This window comes from Vulpes lagopus, chromosome 5 (genome assembly GCF_018345385.1).
Source record: "Vulpes lagopus strain Blue_001 chromosome 5, ASM1834538v1, whole genome shotgun sequence".
NCBI classification, from domain to species: Eukaryota; Metazoa; Chordata; class Mammalia; order Carnivora; family Canidae; genus Vulpes; species Vulpes lagopus.
In genome coordinates, this window is record NC_054828.1 from 107664138 (window position 1) to 107688291 (window position 24154).

Sequence of the window (24154 nt, forward strand, 5' to 3'; positions counted from 1 at the left end):
CCTCCACACCTTACATACCAGAGGCCAAAGAGAGCAACAAGTTACAACGAATTTTGAATTTTTCCCAAGCTATTGTATTTTCCATACGTATATCTTATTTGTCAAAAGATTTAATATATTGTAAGCAAGTATAGAGAGAAAACCCACTAAGTTAGAAAGCCACTTTTTTGTAAGTAATAAAACTATATTAAACCATCTAAGCCCACAAAGATACAGGGCTGAAAAATGAATTTCTAAAATTTTCTGTACTTCTGACTAATCATCTCTGAGTTCTAGAAAATAACCATTCTTCAATTTAAAAAAATGTAAAACTTCTCTTTGAAACTTTCCAATATTTGAATTAAAATAAAGGGAAGAGGAAAATAGCTCTGGATATAAATGAAATACTTCCCAGGATTTCCAGGGTGAAACTTTATTACCATGCCCTCTCTGTCTCTCTCTTTTCAAGTAGTATGCCAATCCTTTTGTGGCACAGTAGAGTTCTGGTTTCGAAATTTTTTTGTGTGTAAATAAGTTTGCTCCGTTTCATACTGTGAATAGGCTACGTGTATCCTGTTCCTAAACATCTGCTTAAATGCCAGACAGGAAAGTGTGCAGCATGTTTTAACAAGTAGACTTCCTCTGTTTCTCAAAGCCTTCAAATATTTAGTTTCAAAATGAATACACTGTAAGCCAAAAAATTACCACCCATCCGATTACTTTGTCATTCCTACTGTAAAGATTTATGAAAAATGTGAGGAGGAGGAGGAGCAGACGCTGTCGATGATGTTGGAGCTGGGAAAGTAATGAGAGTAACGAAGGCAATCAAGAAAAGTAAAAGTGGGAAAAAGCCATTAAAGCCCATAACGACCTACTGGGAAATGCCTTTTCTTTTCCCCTCATTGTCTGTAACCCTCCAAAAAAAATTATTACTTGTTACCCATAAAAAGTCCTAAGATTTTAAAAGCACACTGAATTTCAGAGGTCGCTAAACATAAGTCATTTATTTTGTGGATGAGACAAAACTGAGGTCCAGAAACATTAATTGTCACACCCTGTGGATTAGGGAGTTAGTGGCAGGACCAGGACCAGAATCTAGTTTCCTGATCCTCAGTTCAACACACTTCCCATTAGACTCGGTTCTCTGCCCTGCAAAGCGTAATGTGCCCCTTGGCACCTACCAGCTAAATTCTTTTTAAAATATGCCCAAACACCCCTATCAGAGCCGGGACATTCACAATACTCTTTTAAATAGTATCTGTGGGCACATGTTTTTTCCAAGCACAGACTATCTATCTAGAACACTGCTTTGACCTCATAAGACTAGGAGTCACAATAAAGCAGGAGAATAATCAAAGAGCTAATAAGGACTTCAGGCTGTCCCCTTGTATTTTGTCTTGATGATAATCAGTTTGAAAGAAACACCCTCTCTCCTACCCCCCAGACACACACACTCAAGACTAAACAGCAATATTCCATAAAAAGACCAGATCTAGCCAGTGTTATTATCTGTCTGACATTTGGGTTATTCTTGTGAGTAACTCATAAAGCAATGTGGGTGTCTGTGATTATTTGAGTACACATGGCAAACCATAATTGGTCAAAAAATAATAAAAGACATTTTTCCGTGACAAAAATACTGTATTGCATGACAACATGGCTGTGTGACAGCATTCAGTGGACCGCAATACTTTCTCCCTTTACGAAAAAGTAAAAACACCACAAAAATTTTAAAAGTGAAAAGCTTTCTTTTCAATAACCCCCATAGTTCGTATTTAAATTAGTTATAAAAGATTAAAAGGTTTTGAGTGCTGACAGCAAGCCACTAGCATTTTTCCCCTACATCCATGTCATATATCAATTTATAATCCAGCCTTTTGATACACAGCCGAAATGTGGCACAAGATGCAAGTCCGTATTCCTCTATACAACCAAAATTCAGTTTTTGACAATTTTTAGAATTTTTCTAGGACGTGACTCTTCATAAAGGAGAAATTCTAACTTAATCACCACTATCCAAATTTTGCAACAGGAGTCAGATCCAATGCAAATTCTCCCTGCTACTGAGCAGACAAAAATCTCAAGCTGATCCATGCAAGTCGTGCACGAGGGTCTTCCTCTGACACCTATTCCCTTCTGTCCTCTTGATATCTCCTATCACCACAGGCTGCGTAAAGGATAAGCCATGAGGGGCAATATCCTGCTTGCCATTTCTCTGAGAAGCCAAAAAAGCAGAGTAAAAAAGTATTCGGCAAGCTATTTAAAAGATCTCACGAAAGCAGCAGAATATTCGCACTGAGAGACAGAAGCCCATTCAAGCAGGGAGCCGGGTGAGTGGAGGAGTAGGTCTAAACGCTCCGATCTCATAAAACTCTATTCGGGAAGGACAGTTAGGGACCGTGGAGGAACTCACCCACTCGGAAGTTCGTGGCCGTCAGGGTGTCGGCAGCATGACCATTCTCACTAATGAGAGTGGTGGTGTTCCCCTTCTCACAGCTGTTCTGACAGCTGCCCTTGGTGCAGGTCACTTTACAGATGCTCGGAGTAAAGACCACCTTGATGCGGCCAGTGTGGTTACTCACTAGGAGCGGAGGCAGGGAGAAAAAGAACAACAAACACATCAGCTTAGTATCCATGAACGTGCCTTGGAAGGTTTTTGTTTTTTTTTTTTTCTCTTAAAAAAAAGGGGGGAAAAAGGAAAGGAAAGGAGAGGGGGAACGAGAGAGAGCCCACAACCCGACAGGTTTAAGGAAAGAGGGAAGCCTTTAGTGCTCGCTGCTCTGTATCCAGTGGTGTCTCTGAAACAGGAGTAGGAAGCTTAGCAAACAGAACTCTGGGATGCACTCCAAAACCACATTTGAAGTCGAGTCACTGGAGTGGGATTACTAACCACAATGCTGCACTTTATTCACGGGCAGACGAAGAGCAATACGGAGGGCACGACATGAAAGAGCCAACCCTGACAGGCAGATGGAATGCAAAGAGGTTGGCCATGCACCTCGTGGTGAATAAACGCTTGTGTCCTCAACTTGCATACTTTCCCTGTTTCTCCGCTTATTAAGTCACTATTTGCAGTCCGACCCCTGGAAATGTTTTAGGCATGCGGCATGTCTGAAAACATCTGTCTCAAATCTCCTGGCACTCTCAGCTGAAGTGATCAAATCCTGTGACGCAGCTGTGGGAGCCCATTTCTTTTTCACAACTCTGGGGCATTATTTCTCCATATTAATTTATGCAACCTGTATTTTGTTTTACTGTCAACAGGGTCCATCTTAAAAAAGGGAGGGCAGGTCACGAGGCTAAAGGGTTGCCCCTGTCAAACTGCCATCCTGGAGCCCTCGGCTGTTGCTATTCACAGGCCACCTCAGGCAGGTATTTCCTGCATTCACGTGACCCTCCCCTTAAAACCAGATGCTATAACCAGACTGCACAGCAGAGGCAGCAGAGGCTCACAAAATGGGCACTGATCTCAAAGTCAGATTCTGGTTTATAATCCTGGCTCAACCATGGTGTGACTCTGGACAGGTCATCTCACCATTTCTCCAAAACATGAGAGAATTGCAACTGATGTTTTCTAGCTACATCTGACTTCCAGTATCTTTTATCAGGGGGTCAGCAAACTGTGGCCTGGGGATCAAATCTGAACCCTCCCTGTTTTTGTAAATAAAGCTTTATTGGAACACAGCCACACTTCCTCCTTTACATATTATCTATGGCTGCTTTTGTGCTGCAATAGTAGAGTTGCACAGAGGGTGTATGAGCTCACCCAGAACTGCCATTCATGGCCAAGTCTCAATCTAGATTCTATGGCAGAGCACAAGACAGAAACTCTAGTCTGACTTCTATGTCTGTGATATGCTCCTACTCCTCCATCCAGGCCCTTCCTCTTTCCAGCATCCAAGGCAGAAAGCAAAGTGGTAGCAGCAGCTGGACCCAAACAGTTCATCTCTGAGACTAAGGACGGTAGGAAGTAGTACCCTTCCTATCGCCACTGTGTTACTTTAGTGGACAAAGAGACTAGCACTAGGCCAGCCTTTCTGTGGCTATCCCCTGCCTACCAGAAGTAACTCTGCCTTGGTCTGACCAAGATTATATTTTCAGGAAGTCATCCAAGAGGCCTCTATAGGCCCTCAACAAAATAAACTGTGGTCAAATCTGAGCTTGGAAACAAAAAAACCGTAACAACAAACAAACAAACAAACAAAACCACCACACACACACACACATTAGAATTTCCAAGATAGAATGGGACCTCAAAGGTCCTCTGACACAACCTGTATTTAAACATCTCTAGTGATAGGGAGCTCATTATCCACTAGGATAGCACATTCTAGTTATAAGCTGTTCCTAGCAACTGTTCTCCCTTTTTGAGCTCAAGTGTGTCAGTTGCACCCCTTAATCCCCACCCTGGTCCCTCCCCATGGTCTCACAATCTAGTAATGCTTCTTCCATAAGACAGTCTTCAACTACTCAAAATTAACTACACCAAGTAAGCAAAGAATGCACAAGTTAGCAGGAACCTGAAGAGATCAGCTTGGGTTGGCCCTCTCACTTAACATGAGAAAAAGAGTCTTCCAGAAAAAAAAATAGCCTCAGTTCTTTTCAAATGTTTTTCCAAGAATATTACCCATTCTCATTCAGTGGTTCTAACACAAGAGAAAGGACACATAGTGTGAAGTGGGGAGATATCCTAGGGGCCAGACCAGATCTTCCAGCACCTTGCAAAATGGCATCCAGACACTTTTTCTATAATGGGCCAAATAATGAATATTTTAAGGCTACAGGCCTAATGGATTCTTTGGGCAACTATTTAACTCCGCTGTGATAACAGGAAAGCAGACTGTCAAAAACAGTATGTCAATGAATGGTTGTGGCTATATTCCAATAAAACTTATTTAAAGAAACAGTTGGCAACCACTGCTTTGAATGCTTACACAACATTTAAAATGTTTGGGTGTACCCAGAAATTTAAAAAACTACAATAGAATGTTGATTCCAGAGTCAGGCAAAATTCATATAGCTCGGCTTTTTTTTTTTTCTTTTTTACAGTAGCATACATACACCCACACAAAAAAAACCAGCTCACACTCTAAATTGTCAGACCATGCTTACAAATATCTTGAGAATACTTTGTGTATCTAAGTGTGTGAAGCCATTTAAAAAAGAGAGAGAGACAATATCGTGCCACTTCAAAAGAATATAAACTTCTATTTTTTCTGGCTCTTGGTACAATAATGAAATTAGAAATGGTGTGCCAACTATTTTGTCTTCTCTGGCATTAACTCATGGCACCAGCAGCTGCCATGCAGATGCTCATACCGTCACCTAAATTATGCTCACTTAGGCAAAGAGAGACATCCAAAGAAAGCAAGCACTTAATCATTATTCCCATTTCACCTCTCAGCTACAGTAGTCACTTTATAGGCACTTGAGATTCTCCGGGCCTATTGTTTTTAAAACTTATTCTATTTCTTTGCCAAAAAAAATTTTTTTGGCCTGGAATCATTTGGATTTTCAAAAGGCAGAGACAGTTTCATATGACTTAATTCTGATTTTTACAATGCTCACATCTTCTTGGAAGAAGACACATTTTATTTCATATTTCCCTTTGTGTTTTACTAACATCTGCTATAAAGTAGTCTAATTCTAAAGCAGACACATAATCCTAGCAGGTCCTCTTGTCTTCACAAAGAATTGATTTCTTCATTACACTAGCTCTTGTTTTCTACAACAATCTCAAAATCAGTATTGAAAAGCTCACAGCTTCTTTTGACGCTAGATGGTCATTTGTAGCTCTAATAGGATCTCCATAAATATTAAATGGATTAGAAAATACACTCTTCCATCCCCTTGTAAAATCATTTCTATGCATTCTATATATCATTTCTAGGGTATCATGTACAGTTTAAGTTTCAAAGTACCCAAGAATAAGGTAAACTGCTCTGAGTTTCAAATTCCTCACATGTGACAAGCTCAAGACAATACCACTTATCTGTTAAGAGTTTGTGGGAGCCTCGGTGTCCATCGAAAGATGAATGGATAAAGAAGATGTGGTTTATGTATACAATGGAATATTACTCAGCAATTAGAAACGACAAATACCCACCATTTGCTTCAACGTGGATGGAACTGGAGGGTATTATGCTGAGTGAAATAAGTCAATCGGAGAAGGACAAACAGTGTATGTTCTCATTCATCTGGGGAATATGAATAATAGTGAAAGGGAATATAAAGGAAGGGAAAAGAAATGTTGGGAAATATCAGGAAGGGAGACAGAACATAAAGACTCCTAACTCGGGGAAACGAACTAGGGGTGGTGGAAGGGGAGGAGGGCGGGTGTTGGAGGGGAATGGGTGACGGGCACTGAGGTGGACACTTGACGGGATGAGCACTGGGTGTTTTTCTGTATGTTGGTAAATTAAACACCAATAAAAAAAAAAAAAAAAAGAGTTTGTGGGAATTTAGCGACAGTGGCAGTGAACTTTCCTCCAGAGACCTCTTTGTAAGAGGCACCTTCCTCAAATGCTTTGAGTAAACATATACTCAAGAACCCCACATGCTTGCATCTAGGAAGTACCTAGTAAATATAGAATACATGAAGTGACCCCAGGGGAGACTGTCAAACCCCATGGAGATCACGGATTCCACTGTGGTCTAATAAGGCCTTGCTTCACTGGCAAGGAGACTAAAGCCCATGATGAAATCAGTAGTCAAAGACTGTCCCTGGAGCACCAGCACTGATTAAGAATTACAAATTTGGGAAGCAAAAGTCAGGCCAATCGGGAGTTAATAGGGAAAACTGCTTGGCACGGCTTTCATGCTTGGTCCCTCTGGTGAAGAAAATGTCATTTTTAGATCCCCATAGGCAAATCAGCCCCCAAAATCCTAAGCAAGCACTTTCAAACCTTGCATTTTGAGGTGTTGGCCAGGATCACAGATTGCCTGGAGCCATGCAGCACCTCCATTGGGCCTCCTAGTCAGCCAGTTAGTCAAGACATTCAAGAGTCAACATCCTGTCTGCAGGTTGTGCCAGACCCCATGCAGATTTCAACCTCCAGGAAGAGGCACTGGCACGTGGTTTAGAACAAACCACAGACATTCAGAGTGTATGGTGAATGGGATGGAAGGGAAGACAATATCTTCCCAGTAGGAAAAGCTTTCACTTCTGCTTCCAAATCATTAACAACAAAGAAAAACTCAAAAATTTGAAAATTGTCCCCAACCAATGGACTTCAGTCTAGAAAAGAGCCCAGCTGCCACCTTTCAATCATTAGCCTATGATGGGACCGAAAGCAAAGGCAGCCAAAGAAATAAACAGAACAAGTTCAAGACTCACATCAGATGTCATGCACAAATACAGCCTCCTCTCATGCTGTGACAGCACATGACCATTCATCCAACTTTAAAAACAGGGACCAAGTAGCATAGGCTCTGGGAAGGAGAAGCACCTTCTCTGTGTTTAAAAGACATTGCCCTGCATTAACTGAGGCTCTTGAAAGAGACTTCGGAGGTGATTCAAAACACAGGACACATGTGAGAGACGGAGCAAAGGGCTTGTTCTCCTGCTGCAGTCCATGGCTGCCCGAAGGCCAAGAATTCTCTGAAGGACAAATCATAAAAGTATTAAATAATGCTAAGAATAACAGGGCTTCATTGTTCTGCTCTCCAGGCTTGCTTAACTCCTCACAGACTACTAAAATAATTCCTGGAGAAAACTGTGTTCCTCGAGAAAGGTGCAATGCAAACAAACTTGTATCACCATGTGTGACTTCATCAGGTGGCTCTAGTCCTGGAACATCCTCCAAGAGGGAAACATCCTCCAAGAGGGAAACTCAGAGGAGATTTCTAGGTATGATTGAGCACCTCCTCAGATAAGAATCTAGGAGTTACATTCCAGTAGCATCTCTTGAGGTTTTTGCCAGGTGCATGTAACTAGGTGAAGAAGCAGAGGAAGAACTGGTTGCTACCCAGATGAAACACATTTAAAGGAAAGTCCATGTGAGTTTCCTCTCCTGTTCAACCCTCCATTAATATCCACTCAAGGAAATTATATCAGTTACTTTTCTCTCTCACACATCTATACAAGATTTCCTCTCCTTTTTTATACATTAAAGGAAATAAATTCTTCTTCTTTGCCTTTCTATATGTCCGTTAAATCACTTAATGTAAGAGTAAATTTCTGGATATATTCTGAGCTCCTTACAGAATTGCCTACTGCTCATCAAAAAGCAGGCATCAAATGTGTACCATGCTTGAAAATGTGACCACAGTCCCTAAAATATCCACCTGGGCAGAAACACAGCAGCAACCTAGTCACGTACTCTCTTGTATGACCTCACTCCCTGAATCACTGAGAAAATAAAAGCTATAACGACCCAGGCCTACCAACTTACCTGTATCTGTAGCTGTCCTGCCTTCCCCTTGATGAAAGAAGAGGTTCTAGCTAAAGCCAGCTCCCCTTCACCTAACCCCTTGCTAAACCAGTGGATCTCTTCCTCTTTTACAGACTCAAAGACTTGCTTTCTTCCCATCTGCTCACATGCAAACACGTTGAGCTCTTGCCCAAAATATCAAGAATATTGTCTCCATGCCTCTCTACTGCAGGTAATGCTCTATTTCTCTGCTCTCCTTACAGCAAAACTTCTCCAAAGAGCTGTTCTACTGGCTATCTCCATGGCCGCCCCAACCTTTCTCTTTTGAACTTTGCTGCAGTTAAGCTGTTGCTGTCCATACTTCACCAAAATTGCCCTTGTCAAGGCCATTGGGGTCTCCACATTGCCAAATTCACTGGTAAACCTTCTGGGTCTTTCTTCCTTGAACATTCAGCCTGACACACAAGGACATTCTGCTTCGTAACACACTTTCTCTACTGGCCTTCTGAGTTATTCTAACTCCTTCATGGGTCTACCTTGCTGTCCACTGCTCCTCATGACCCTATCCAGGGAAGGGCCCCAGAGCTCAGCCTCTGTAGCCTTCTCTTTCCCCTACTGACTTCCTAGATGATATCATCCTGTTCTAGTTCATGGATTTAAAGATGACCTATAAACTTACATATAGAAAATGTTTAATTCTAGTCTGGACCGCCTCTACCTTGTATGTGTGTGCACCCAACCAACCAATGATCTTTCTATACTGTTTGATTATCATCATGAGAATATAATCTCCATGACAACAGGAATGTATCTGGTCACTATTATATGCCCAACATGTTTCTCATAATAAGTGCTCCAGAACAGTAACTGAATGAACAAACTTCACTGAAACTAAATAAGTAACATTTATCTATGAGTTAATTGCCAGTAGTGTTAAAATAGTAAAGAATACTCCTATTAAACCTTTAGCCTCAAAACATACCTGCTGTATGCTGTATTTGTCAGAGTAATGTTTTAGCCATAAAAGTTTCAGATCAAGCAAAAACACAATTGTTATTCAGGAAACCCTGCAATCATTACAAAACACATTTTTCCCCAAATCACTAAAACATTACCCCAAAATGGCCAATGACATAAAAAACTGAAATTTTTCAATTAAACATGCCAATGAGAGAATAACTGAATAAACAGGAAACAGAAATTTCTCAAACACTTTTTCAAAAGAAAAACAATTATTTGCTCCCAGTTTCACAACAACTAATGCACAAATCAAACTGACACATGATAGAAACTTCCTTTAATTTTGTAAATAAGAGTTATAATTATGTATAAGGAGCTTTTAAACCTATTTTTTGTTGTTGTTTACTAAGTATCCACTCCCTTTGTCAGGCAAAGAACTAGGAAATCAAAAACATTACTACTGAGATTCTACAAGCCTGATATGAATTGCCACTGGGCCATAAAACCCAACCTATATACCAACCATGTTTGAGGGGCACATGGTTTGAGGGGCTCAGTGGGTTAAGTGCCAGACTCCTGGTTTCACCTCAGGTCATAATCTTAGTCAGGACTCAGTGCCAAGTCAGCTTAAGAGTCTTCCTCTCTTTCCCTGTCTTTCCTTCCCCCTGCTAATGTGCCTTCTCTCTCTCTCTCTCTCTCTCTCTCTCAAATAAATAAGTACAATTTTATGAAATACATGTTGGTTCCCAGCTCAGGGAGACCGGCCAAGAGACTAGTCAGAGATCCACAACAAAGATGGTAGATTTCATCCCAAATTTCCACATATTTCAGGAATCTGCTCTAATTTCCTATTTCATTCAGTCTTTGTTTTACCTTGACTCCAGACATAAAATCTCAGACTGTCACCTAGAATCACATTTTCTCAGCCTTCAATCTTGCCTTGCCAACCAGACACCCACTGCACCAGGAGGACTCTAAGCAACACACCTTGAGACCATGGGATTGGTTTTCATCTTTCCTTTTTCTCCTCAGGATTTCTACTTTTTTAACACCAACCATAAATTCCCTTCTCTAAAAATATTTTTTAAAAGATCCTATTTTTATCTCTGGAACAAAATCAAGTATGTTTAAAGGTGTAATATATTTTACAGTCAAAAGACTAACTTTTACCCAACAAGTTGCTCACCCAGCAGGATCAGATCCAGTGTTTGGGGAAAAAAATAAAGTCATACTAAAAGTGGAAAACTAACAAAACAAACCAATGCTTTTTGACATTTTCATATTCTGATCTTTTTTTTGTAAAATAATTTCTTTAACATTCCCCAAGGGGACTCAACTGTTCAGGCAGGCATATATCAGCTATCAGATAAGGAATATCCAGCAAAGTTCAGGACAGGCTCTGGACTGCAGTCCAGGGGAAGAGGTGACCACACTCTGAGGAACCTCAGTCATGGCATCCTACAACTGCAGTAGGCTATTTCACAGTGGTTCCTTTGACAGGACTTTAAAAATTCTCCTGTCTAGAACATATCTGGAAATCTCTGCTCCTAATCTTGAATACCAGGAAACCTACCATTGCCAATCTATCCAGAAATGATGGTGGCATCTGAAATGCTGTGACACATTCCCAGGGCTCAGTCAGTTAAGCATTCCAGGTGGCTCAGTCAGTTAAGCATTCAACTCTTGGTTTTGACTCAGGTCACGATCTCATGGGTCATGAGATCAAGCCCCAGGTTGGGCTCCCCACTCAGTGAGGAGTCTGCTTGGAGATTTTCTCCCTCTGCCCCTCCCCACACTCACGCTCTTACACTCTCTCTCTCAAATAAATAAATAAATAAATCTTTAAAGAGAGAGAGAGAGAGAGGGACGCCTGGGTGGCTCAGCAGTTGAGTGTCTACCTTTGGCTCAAGGCGTGATCCTCGGTCCAGTCTGGGGATCAAGTCCCACATTAGGCTCCCTACAGGGAGCCTACTTCTTGCTCTGCCTGTGTCTCTGCCTCTCTGTGTCTCTCATGAATAAATAAAATCTTGGAAAAGAAAGAGATTGAGAAACATCCCCAAGGTGACAAGACTTAACTCAGTTCATAACATAAAATGAAGCAAAAAAGAGCAGAGGGGGGAATACTCACTGACTGTATCTATGTTCTCAATACTGAATTGAGAATGTAGTCCACCACCTGGCTCTAGAATCCTCACAATTATGGGAACCATACTTGGGAAGGGTTGTGTGAGTTTGTCCAGGGAGGTTTTCTTTTTTTTTCTTTTTTTTTTTTCTTTTTTGGCATCAACATTCAAGATGCTACTCCCTCTCAGAGTTTGTCTCCCAAGAGAGAAATACCATTTAGAAGATGCATTTTTTTTTTCAAGTGAATATCTCTACCTTTCTTTAAAAACCCATGCTGGTCTTTGCAGCAGCACAGTTAGAGATCATACACACAGCCATGGGAGGACAGGCTTTCTACAACTGACAAGAGAGGATTGCACTGCTGTCCATGAGCCCAGAGAACAAGGCGCAGAGCAGTGAACACTTATATGTCTTGTACTCACAATCTGGCTAGCTTGCATGGTCTCCTTACAGAAAGCAGGGATTAGATATGCTTCACATGATTCGAATTTTCTGTGCATTAATTTTGGAACAGAATTAGGTTTTATTTATCCCCACATTTGTTGTTTTTCCAAACAGAAGTAAATGGAGGCATTTGTTATCAGTCTATCACTCACCATTTCCATAAATAACATCTGTTTATTTGTGTGTGTGGAGAAGCAAGTCTGACTCAAAAGGCGGATTACCTACTAGGCTATTTGTTTACCAAAGAAAAAATTTCATGAATTAACACAGCTCCATTAAGTGGGGGCCACTTCTCATAAGGGTACCAGATTATATCTACTATACACTTTGAGAATTAGGATTCCGTATTATTTACATACTGGTTTTGACAAATCTTCTTGACACATATTTCTGACAAAAACAAACTCCTTCAAACAAAGTTGAGATCCCTTTGCTAGAGGCAAATCTAGCCTCACATCCTCAGCATTCCACACAGAGCCTGGGCATTAGTTGAACCAAACTGCCCAAAAGTCCTCTCTCACATGCCTACTTCCTTCATGTACAGTTTTCTGCCCCTAGAAAACATTTCTTCCTTTTTCTCCAACTTTTATCCTCTTGAACCAACCCACTTATCCCCTCTCTATACAGCTTTCAGCAAGCTAGACATACCAGTTTGGACAGTGCATCTATCAATCTTCCCCTGGCTTTTAGCACATAATTCAATTTACACATATTTTCCTACTTTACCAATTTTCCTTTGGCCTCAATCAAGCCCAAGAAAACAATTTGTATCCTTACCCTCCTTCTCTATTTGTAATGAACATCCCACTGGGTGGTTCTCCCTCTTTGAGACAAAAAATGTTTAGGTGGTGAGAGGGGAGCACCATGGGAAAGAATGCAGGGTTAGGAAATGAAGAGAAGTTGAATCAAAGGTAGTATGAATCCAGATGAGGAATACACAGGCATTCCACTGTCTACCAAAAGGGCAAAGAAGCAACTTTTACTCCAACTAATAACTGGAAATCACAAAACTTTAAAGGAGTTGAGAGCCATTGGGGTTCTATGACATGAATGTCTTCACATGACATCTCCAAAAGGAGGCTTAGGAACTTCCCTCTCATGCTCAAGGCAGACACAAAGAAGAAAATGATCTAGCATACTTTACAAAATTTAAATTCTGCCTGAAAGAAGAAAAAAAACTCAAAAGACAGGACAGGCTTTGGAGATCCAAACTTCCTATACCCTGTGCAAGTATTCTGAATCACTGGAGCTGCCAAGCTGGAAACAATACCTTGATGTGCCTCTCAGAAATTCCAATTCTGTCACAGAGGCAGTTTAAGTCCAGAGCAAAGAGATATAATTTGAAAGCATTTCATTGTAAGAAACCCTAAGGAAGGTGAAGATATGAACGATTTTGTAACTGCCAAAACAACTCTTCAGTTTGATGGGTTCTGTTGAAAGAAAAAAATCTGCTGAAGCAATTGGCTATATGGAAGAAAAGTGGCATTTTTAATCGCTGACTTTAGAAGTGCAGAATCAGAGGAATCCAATCTTGCAGAATACAGATTCTGTCATTTACTTTTTGTTCTCCTCCCCACAGCACGAAATTCTCTCTGGCTCAGTTTTCTAAATGACTCCATCAAATGGCCCCAATGATGCTCTCTAAGGGATTAATGCCAAATTCAATAGAACTCATCATTAGAAAAGATTTCAGCCTAAACAAACATCCCTTTTCTCAAAGTTGTGTTAGATCGAGCTTGTATTTATCATGTGATAAATAAGATTGAAAAATGATTAACTGCCAATAAAAAATGAATTGATGTGTAATCACACATTGTAAATTCTCCAGCTTTCAGGTTAATTCTTTTTAGGTCACTCATTCTCCACTTTCCCCCTCCTCAAGATAGTGCCTCTCCTGTTGAACACTGTGATGGTTTTAAAATCTATCCACAAATTCTTTTGAAATCCAATTCTGCTCCCCTTGAGCATGGGGCTAGTCTTAGGAACTCTTGTCTAAATAGAATAAAACAGAAGTGATGGCTTCAACTTCAGAGACCAGATCACAAAAGGCACTGCAGCTTCTGTCTTGGGCTAGCTCCCAGGCCATGAGAATACTTACGGAGCCCATGAAGAGGTCCACATGGCAAAGAACCAACGTCTCCTGCCAAATACCATGTGAGTGAGCCACCCTGAGAGTAAATCTTCCAGCCCCAGGCAAGCCTTCAGATGACAGCAGCCCCTGCTGATACCCTGATGGCAACTTCATGACAGAATCTGAGCCAAAACCAATCAGCTAAGGTATTTCTGAATTTCTGAGGCACAGAAACTGTAAAATAACATTTGTTGCTTTAAACCACTGAGGTTGGGGATCCCTGGGTGGCTCAGCGGTTTAGCACCTGCCTTTGGCCCGGGGCATGATCCTGGAGTCCCAGGATCGAGTCCCACATCAGGCCCTTGGCATGGAGCCTGCTTCTCCCTCCTCCTGTGTCTCTGTCTCTGTCTCTCTCTCTCTGTGTGTCTATCATAAATAAATAAATCTTTAAAAAAAAAATAAACCACTAAGGTTTAGGAGCGCTGGGGTAACTCAGTGAAGTGTCTGCCTTTGGCTCAGGTCATGATCCCAGAATCCTGGGATCGAACCCCACATCAGGATTCCTGCTCAGTGGCAAGTCTGCTTCTTCCTCTTCCTCTGTGATCTCTCTGGCTCTCATTCTCTGTCAAATAAATAAAATCTTAAAAAAAAAAAACACTAAGGTTTGGATTAATTTGTTACACAGTAAAATATAAACACACTTCTCTGCTTCTTTTTCCCTAGATTCTGAGAACACAGAAATTGAATTTATAGATCTTTCTAAATGTACAGAGCACTGTCTACATAAACGATAGACCTTGTGTGCTGAGCACCTAAATTAAGCTATGGAGCTCACAGGTACACTACTATCATTTAGATGATACTCACACCCCTTCACAGACTACGAAACTAAGAGATATTCGTCAGAAACCTAACCAAGGTCGTTTTGTCAGGAAATGGTAGAGCTGGCATTTCAGTGTGAGCCTTCGCTCTTTCCTCACTGCCCAATGCCTCTCCTACACTTCGAAAGAGCATTTACTATGAAAACTACAGGATACTAAGCACCTGGGAAGGTTGGAGCAAGGGAAGGAAACAGACTGAGCACATACTATATGTTTGGCAGTACGTTAGGTTTCACTCACCTCATTTCACTCTTACAACAGACCTACAGAATAACTGCTAAGATTTTTATTTGACAGAGAAACTAATATTCAGAGGTTCAATGGAAAAGAATACAGTGAAACGAGTCACAGGCTCCACCCTCCAGGATCTTGCAAGCTAGAGTGGAAAAAAAGACACAGATTAATGCCACCCAACCCATCTACCTCATGAGACCGTGGCAGGGGCCATATGAAATAATTTGTATGGGTATAATTCATAAGCTGTTAAATACTATGCAAACCCAAGAGGATATCATTACATGTGGTCAGTTCTTAGTGGAGCAACTGTGAGGGAAAGCTCAAACTAGTGGTGACATTTACCCCATGATATATTAGATAGCAAAACCCACAAGAGCTTCTAAGTATGGAAAATTTCGTCTCAAGATGTTTGCTTTATGGTCATAATTATTATTTAAGACTCTAGAATAAAGTAAAGTTCCACTGTGGACTTTGATTCCTACATAATTTCCAGATAAGATCTGATTGCTTGACTTGGTTTGAAAGGTATCAAAATGGATTTCAACAAATTGAAACCCACTGATTAGAATGGCTTATTCTGCAATTAAGTTAAACAATTCTTGCCAGAAACTCTAAGTTTAGATAATTTTTAAGAGTTACTATCATTAAAGCCCTGCATATAACAATAAAGTTGACAGCTTTGTTTTAGGGTTTCATCAAATTTAGGGTTGCACTCACTTAAAAATAACACATAAAGAGCTAAGTAGCACTCCTGTTTTCCACCTTTATTACGGAAGTATAGTTGAAACACAGTGTTACATTCATTTCAAGTGTACAACACAGTGAATCAACAACTATACAGGTTATACTATGCTCATCACAAGTGTAGCTACCATCTGCCACCGTATCAGATAAAGTAGCACTCTTCCCAATGAATAGATTGGTTTTGGTAATTTTTAACTCATTATATTTTTGGTTCCTAACAAACTCACATGAATATACATGTAGGGTAAATTTTAAATGATTAATATACTAATGTTATAATGTAACACACTGACTTAATGCATATCAGTCTCTTTATACAGTGGCTAGCATACAGTAAGCACTACACAGATGAGGAAAAAGAAAGATGGAATCTACATAGTGCCATTGGTGGGAACAAATGAGTTTATGTCCAAATTTCCTAATTATCTGATGCTCAGAGACAAGAATATAATTTCCAATACCTTCAGCAGGTCTTTAAAAATACGTATTATATGTTCTCAAGGTATATTAAGGTGTGGTTTGGAAACTGGGATCTCTGACAAGAAACATTATGAATCACTTTCTCCACTAAGAGTCTTTTTAAAACTTTAAAAAGAGGCATCTAATTTTACTCTATTTCCATGTTCAAGACATGGAAGAGCATGCCTGACAGGTATTTGCACACATACCCCACTGTGGTTGCCTGAAAACCCATACCAAAAAAAGATGCATAGGAGGCATGATGGGATTTCAGGGGTCTTACTGGAAAGGTTCCTGTCCATACTCCTTTAATGAACTGAAGCTAGACATTCTCCATTCAGTGTGAGCAAGAATCCAAGAGCTGAAAACATTTCTATTAAAAACCCAAATGGGTACTGAGATATAAATTTGGTAATACTGCAGGCTTTATGAAAGCCCAGGCCAGGCAGAGCAATTCTGAGTGCTCAATGTTCCCTGGATAGAAGTGACCCACCCACCTGCCTGTGGATCTACCAACACCCCGAGCTTTCTCAGGAAGAAGAGGGTATAGACAGGAGAAAGAGAGTGAAGAAAAAAAAAAAGCACCTTGGGTTTCTTCTCTAAAAGACAGCGTTTGGTGCTCTGACACATCAAGACACGCAGCTGTCAAAGGGAAGGGTTCAAACAGACTGTGTGCTAGCTGGGGTCTCTGCCTACAGTACAATGGCAGGGTGGGGGAGCACTGCACATGCTCTCTAGTGATGAGATTGTACGTTAAAGCTGTGCGTAATATGGGAGACGCAAGTCTCAAGACAACACAGGAATGACCAGCCACATAAAGCCAGACCTTATGGAGACTAGAATATATATCTAAATAACTGGGAAGACATTAAAAATCCATAGTACTTTCAGCAACTCATTATATGTTGCCCTGTATCCAGAAAATGCTGTTGAACTTCATTCTTGGATCCAACATTAACATGAAAGCTTCTCTCGGCCGTTTCCTCTTCTACTTGGTGTTCTACTTTTCTGTGCCAGTTGCTTATTGTTCAACTCTAACTTACAAATTCTTGAAATATTCTAATTAATCTTACTTCATCAGTATCATCCCTCTGAGGGAATGTTTTTTTGTCAGTCCACCTTAGGGCAGCTGGCCAACTCAGACCGGTTTTCCTAGGTCAAGTGCCTACCCATCTTCTAAGTCCACTGTGGCAAGAAGGAAAAGTCACCCAGAGTAGCATTTTTACTATCCTATGGATAGTAGGATACTGTGTAACCTATCGGATTAAAACGGTATCATTTGCTCTGAGACTGACAATTGTCCAGATTGTCTTAAAAAGTAAATCCTCTGCCCTAAATTAATCTAAGAAATCAGAAGCCAAAGGAACTGGCATGTCAGCAGACCAGAGAAAAATGCGGTTTTCATAGTATAAGGAAGAGTGGAACCATCCAATTTAGAGCTCAGAGCTGGCACACTGTCATTCCACCCACACTCCATTAGTAAAAGCAAGTCACATAGCCAAGCTCAAAATCAATGGGTGGGAAAGTCCAGTATACCCACGAGGAAGCCACGGCAAGGAGGAGGCAGGAAGAAAGAATTACATGTAAATAAGATCTACATTTTTATTATTTATTCCAGGATAAAAAAAAAAAGGTCATGAAAAAAGTTCAACAGGTCAGGGAAATACTAACAAAATATATGTGCCTCCCTCTCTCCCTGGAAAAACAAATTAAAGCACATTTAAACAGTGTTTTGTTTTTGTTAAATATCCACAGTTACAAAAACAAAGAAAAAGACCTCTGGACTAGATAGCATCTACCTAACTGAATCATCAAAGGCACCATGATATTTCTGAATGATGAGTAAAAGGGGAAAAAATATCAAAAGATTTTGTTTGGAGAGTATTACTCTGTAGCCCTCTGAAGTCAAGCAGAGCCTGCTTCAGCGGCTCTGCAAGGAAGGGAAATGAATGCGTGGGAGGAAGAGCTGGGGCTTCTGCTGGATCTGAGGCAGGCAGCGGCCATCAGGAGATGCACCTGTAGCCATGAAGGGGCATTCATTCAAACAAGACGCACAGCTGCCTGGTGCACACGGTTCCAGACATCCTTAGCAGAGAGCACTCAATCCCACACAAGCAGCCTTAGGGGCCATCGGCCAAATGGAGCCACAACCACCACCCTCCCACCTGCCGTCCAGATTCTTTTTTTTCCCCAAAGCTTTCTATGTCTGTTCCTAGGATACAAGGGCTTTTTAAAAACCATGATGTTTTTCACAAGAGCAACCGCTGCCTGTTGCAAGTTTTCATCTAGTTAAAAAGCTGGGACCTTGGAAGAGCAAATGTGTGAAGCACTGATAGGGCTACGTGGAATTTTTTTAAATGGATAGTCATCGGATGGATAATGGCAGGCAGCTGCAAAAAAAGTAATTCTTTAACACACATTTATATGTGTGATTGAATATATATGCCTATCTATGCATATACATACACGTACATATACATCCTTACATACACATACACATTTCCTGGTTTAATGTTTTCCTGCCAGGAGTACTCCAATATAACCATACTGCAATTACCTCTTAGGGAAGAAGGGTTTCCCTCCCATTCCAGCCATGTGTGAACTTGCACAGGAACACAGAAGGTGGGCAGCTGGGTTTCAGTAAGGATACATTTCAATGTCACAAGGGGGTAATACTAAGTAAATATCAAAAAATCATGCAGAACTAAAATTGTAGAAAATTACAACACAAACTCTAAAGTCATAAAATGTTAAGGGAGGAAGGGAGGTCTCTACCTCAGAGTGAGGAAGGCAGACTCACCGCAAGACAGTCATTATCAACACTAAGAGGAGCCCTCCTCCTTCAGGGGACTACCCTGAGCTGATACAAACTCTACTTCAATTCCCTTCAGAATATTTCATTAGCAATATTTTTGTGTGTGTGGAATCAAAACTACCATTTTTTGTGATATTTATGTTGAATTTATGTTGAATAAATGCATGTTGAATCATAACTATCACTTCAACTCTAACAATGATGATTCCCTGGAAACTATTTTCTTATTCAGAAATAAAATCAAAATAAAGCCCTCAGTTTCTGGCAGAGAAATCCACAGACTGAGGAGGCAGCAACTTTTCGTTTTCAAACAGGAGGTTTCCTCCTCCCAAAATGCTGCTTTGTACTTTCCAGGCACCCTGTAAATTCATTCGTGGTATTTTCCCCCACCAATATCACAGTTTGATCACAGAATATTCCGGAACCACGCTATTTCTCAATATCTTAAACTTGGTCTCAACACCCAGAAATATCCTTGGATTACTTTATTTATTATGAAATCTTGGGCCCTTGGGATTGAAACCTCCTTCTCTGGCACGAAAGGCTGCCCATTGGAGAATTGAGATTACATAACCCTTCACTCTAGGTTTTCCTCCACTGTTGTTTTTAATATTGCTGGATAAGCTTCTTGGAAGTGTTTATGATCAGTCTACGTCTGCCATTTCCCAGCGATCGTCCACTGTGTGTAAGCAATCAAGAGGCAAAGAGAACTGTCATGTTCACCTACTTTCCTGGACTGGGATGTGATCAAACAACCCCTGGATAAAATACACCCCTTTCCCTCACCACCCTCAACTGAGGCACAGCAGCCATGGCAAGACTACACATAGAACCTTCTCTTCAGCAGGTAATACCCTGCCTTTCAATGGAATATAGATTCTTAAGGGCATGAGCTCAGAGAAACCCTGGTCCTTCACCAACATTCACAGGAACATTTTCTTGAGCATCAGTTTGTACCAAGTAATGCTGTTGCTTTGCCATCTAGGCTTATAAGCCAACAAGCACTTTGCCAGGAACTACTGAAGAACAGGTGATTTTCTTCCAGCCATCTATAGAGTGCTAACATCCATGCTGACATAATGGCTAGAAACTGGATCAAGGGTCCTTATTCCCACACTAAGTGGTGGGACCAAACAGACCAATCAGTAATTTGATTTCACGAGGAAAAAAGCATAGAGCTTTACCGAAATTCCTTCTATAAAGCAGTCTTTTTTTTTTTTTTCACGCCTGGTATTTTAAATGCTAAATTGTTAGTTTCCAACAGCTTCTTATAAGATCTAGTTCCTGCAAAAATCTTACCCTTACCTTTTAGCCTCTCTTTCTCTCACATCTTACATCCAATTCATGAACAAATCTTACTGGTTCTACTGTTAGCATATGTCTGGAATGCATCCCCTTCTTACCACCTCATCTACCACTATCCTAGTCTAAAAATACCATGACTGTCTCTCATTTGAATCCAATTCAGTAGTCTCCCGATTGGTCTCCATGCTTCTTGCCTTGCCTCGTCTCCACAGAGCTCCAGAATGATCCTTTTAAAAGCGAGGACATATCCTTCCTCTGCTCAAAACTCTCCCATGGCTCCCATATCATTCAGAATAAAAGCCAGGGTCCTTCACCAGTAATAAATCATGTGGATATCATATTATCACCTGATAGGAAGTGATGACAAGGACACCCCACCTCTGTGGTTTTCTTCCCCAAACTTATGACCCTAGGCTAAAGATGAAGAAAGTATCAGAGAAATCCATATTGGAGGACAATCTACAAAATACCTCATCAGTAATCGTTAAAATGGTAAACACGAGGAAGGATTGAGAAATCGTCACAGAGTGGAAGACACTAAAAATACATGTCTACATGCATTGTGGGTTACTGGATGGCATCTTGGAACAGAAAAAAAATACATCACTGGGAAGACTGGTAACATCTGAATAAAGTCTAGAGTTTAATGAAAAAAAAAAAAAAAAAATCTAGTTCCTGGCTGGTCCCACTTTCACTGCCACCTTGTACCAATTGGATCAGTTATGGGGCCAATCCCAAAGACATTCATTTGCACCTGACCAAACCAAAGGTGGTCTCCGTGCAGGGAAGGCCATCAGTGCTGCAGAATTCTCCTTCCCCTGAAATGCACACTCTGCCCTTGTGCAGAGCTTTGATCCAGAGGGGCTCCCATCAATCAGTAACTTCTGTTTCTTTTTTCTCTTCAAACTCCTATCCTAAAGTGAGGCCCGGGTGGTTCTCAGGACCAGACTTTTCCTCATGTGTATTTTCTAACTGTTCCTGCTCTGAAGATCTCCCTATCACAATTTATCCCATGCAGTAATATCTGGCTCTGATTTCCTTATCTCTACTGATTACATCTACATTTGTCTTTCTCCAATGGCCAGTCCAGGGTTTCTCTTGTCTTTTTTGTGAAGGGCCAATAGGTGGAAGATGAATCTGGCCTTTCTCCCTCAAACCACCTTCTATCCCATTTTGGGTGCTCTGAACTATACCACAGACCCTCTCTCCCTGGGATAACTCAAACTGGCACTGGGCATCCAGAGCCTTCAAGCAGTGCTCTTGTCTACCTCCTTAAAGTGGCTGGGATAAGCAGAAGAACTGTCCCAGCCAAATACCACCTGCCTCCTAATCTTCAGATTTGTTTTGTCAAAGAAAAAAAAAAAAACCTTGTCAGCTCTGAGTCTTTGCAGAAGCACTGCCTTCTCACAGTGAAGACAACCAGGAAACACACAGTTTTCCTGGTAACCTCTTTGTTGTACCAGTCTGCAGTCATACACGATCTTCACTCCAAACATAGGAACAGACTTTCTCAAGGGGGATCACGTAACTCTCAAACCCTGAGATGCCAGAACTGGAATGCAGGGGCTCAGACAGCAAGGATGCTGCTCTGAGAAAACAGAGTCTTTGCCTCCCCCTCTGAGGGCTGAGACCTGAGTGGCTGCTGTATCTTCAAGTGGGGGAGCCAGGAATTCCAGGTTGCCTGTGACCAACTGCTGGGCAGCTGCTGAGCTGGCTGGTCTATAGCAAGGACTCCAAGGAGCAGACAGAGACTACAGGATCCAGGGCTAAGGTGGCCCCAACACATGCAGGATTACATTTTCTGCTGTCAGAAGGGGCCCAAGAGGGGCTGTGTACCTGCTTCCTGCTTCCTTCCACAGTGGCTGCTTAGTCAAGCAGCAAGGCTATGTTTAACACTGAAAATAGTGGGCTTGTCCGAACTTCTTTTATAAGTGTCTGAGAGGCCAATAATCAATCTCTCCCCCATATTCCAGGCACATCAGAGGATAACTGGCAATTCTTTTAAGAGTCTGACGTGTATCTGCTTTTCAAACTTTAAGAAGGTAGTATGTAAACTAAGACATGTGTCTATCCTGAAATTTCAATGAAAAATTTAAGTGAAGTTAAAATGAAGTTAAAGATAATTTGAATTAAATTAAACTAAAACTTTAGGTGACTAAAATGTAAATAGCCTGTTTAAAAGCTAAGTCCGGAGATCCCTGGGTGGCTCAGCAGTTTAGCGCCTGCCTTCAGCCCAGGGCATGATCCTGGAATCTCGGGATTGAGTCCCAGTTGGGCTCCCTGCATGGAGCCTGCTTGTCCCTCTGCCTGTGTCTCTGCCTCTCTGCCTTTCTCTCTCTCTCTCTCGAATAAATAAATAAAATCTTTAAAAAATCAAGTAAAATAAAAGCTAAGTCCATCTTAATAGGAAAACAACTGGAACTGGCAATGGAAAATTTGATTTAGAGGAAGTTTAAATTTCTAAATATTTCCAAATACTAAAATATAATAGGAAAGGAGACTAAGCAGCTGCATATTTAAACCAGAGATTGCCCAGTCTCTTAGCTCATAGGACTCTTTGCATAACCTGCAAACCATTTCATTTACATGAATATTTCTGCTCCTCCTAAATATCTCCTTTTCAAGTAAGTCTACCACATTTCTTAGTAAGCTCTCCTACTTATAATGTCCTTCCACCACAGACTATAATAAAAATATTCTCTGCTTCTAACATTATCAAGCATCCCATAGTGTTTTTACAACAACAGCAGATAGTCTGGTGTGGATATTCATTACCTTCAAGGTCTCTTTTCAAGGGAGTTACACCAAACTAATCTCTTTTTGCATGAATTATTTGGGTTTGCTCCTGAGCACAAACTATACCAATAGTCAAGACTGTTTTTATAAGATGGTCTTTCAAATGTTATCAAGTCATTTTAACTTTTCTTCCTCTGGGTTGTAAACACAAGAGAATTTGGTTTACATATTCCATTTTTTCCTAGAAGTCACCAAGGAAAATACTGGATAAAGCAGATCCCTCAGTTCATACCATCCATCTTTAGAGAGAGCCCAAAGAGCTGCATTCCTGGGAGTTCATGCTAAGTATTTTATAACTACCTATATGGTGAGAAAAAAAAAACTTATAAGTACTTTAATTTTTGTTTAACATAACATGGTTTTTAATATATTCACAGGTCGTACAACCACCATAACCATCTATTTCCACAATACTTATCAACCCAAAAGAAACTCCTTAACTATAAACAATCACTCCCCATCCCCCCCATTCCTCAACCCCTAGCAATCGCTAATATACTTTATGTCTGTATAGATTTGCCTATTCTGGACATTTCGTATAACGGAATTATATGTGACCTGAATCCTTTTGTGTCTGGATTCCTTCACTCCACATGCTTACAAGGTTCATTCACATTGTGGCATGTATCAGTAGTCCATTCCTTCTTTATGGCTGAACAAGGCATTGTAAGACACACCACATTTTGTTTATACATTCATCAGATGATAGACATTTTGGTTGTTCTCACTTTTTGGTTGTTATGAATAATGCTGCTATGAACATTTGTATACAAGTTTTTGTGTGAACATATGTTTTCAATTCTCTTGGGTCTATACCTAGAAGTGGAAACACTTCTAGGGTCATATAGCAACTATGTTTAACTTTTGGAGAACTTCGGGTGATAGCTTAATGTGATTCAGTCTAGCCAGATGACAGTTACCGGTTCATCCAAGGAAAATGTTATTTCTGTCAATATTAAAAGGCTTT

At 40.7% G+C, this 24154-nt stretch overlaps 1 protein-coding gene across 13 annotated transcripts in view; it reads right to left on the reverse strand.

Annotated features, from left to right (window-relative positions):
• Positions 1-24154, reverse strand: part of LTBP1 (latent transforming growth factor beta binding protein 1) — a 390140-nt gene that overhangs the window by 224237 nt on the left and 141749 nt on the right. For 7 of the 13 annotated variants that reach the window (XM_041755926.1, XM_041755923.1, XM_041755924.1 and 4 more), the window contains one exon: positions 2393-2560. In XM_041755926.1, coding sequence (XP_041611860.1) covers positions 2393-2560 — 168 coding nt within the window. Of the gene's footprint in view, positions 1-2392; positions 2780-24154 lie in introns of those variants that run through there. The other 6 variants (XM_041755935.1, XM_041755933.1, XM_041755934.1 and 3 more) reach the window with 1 other exon arrangement.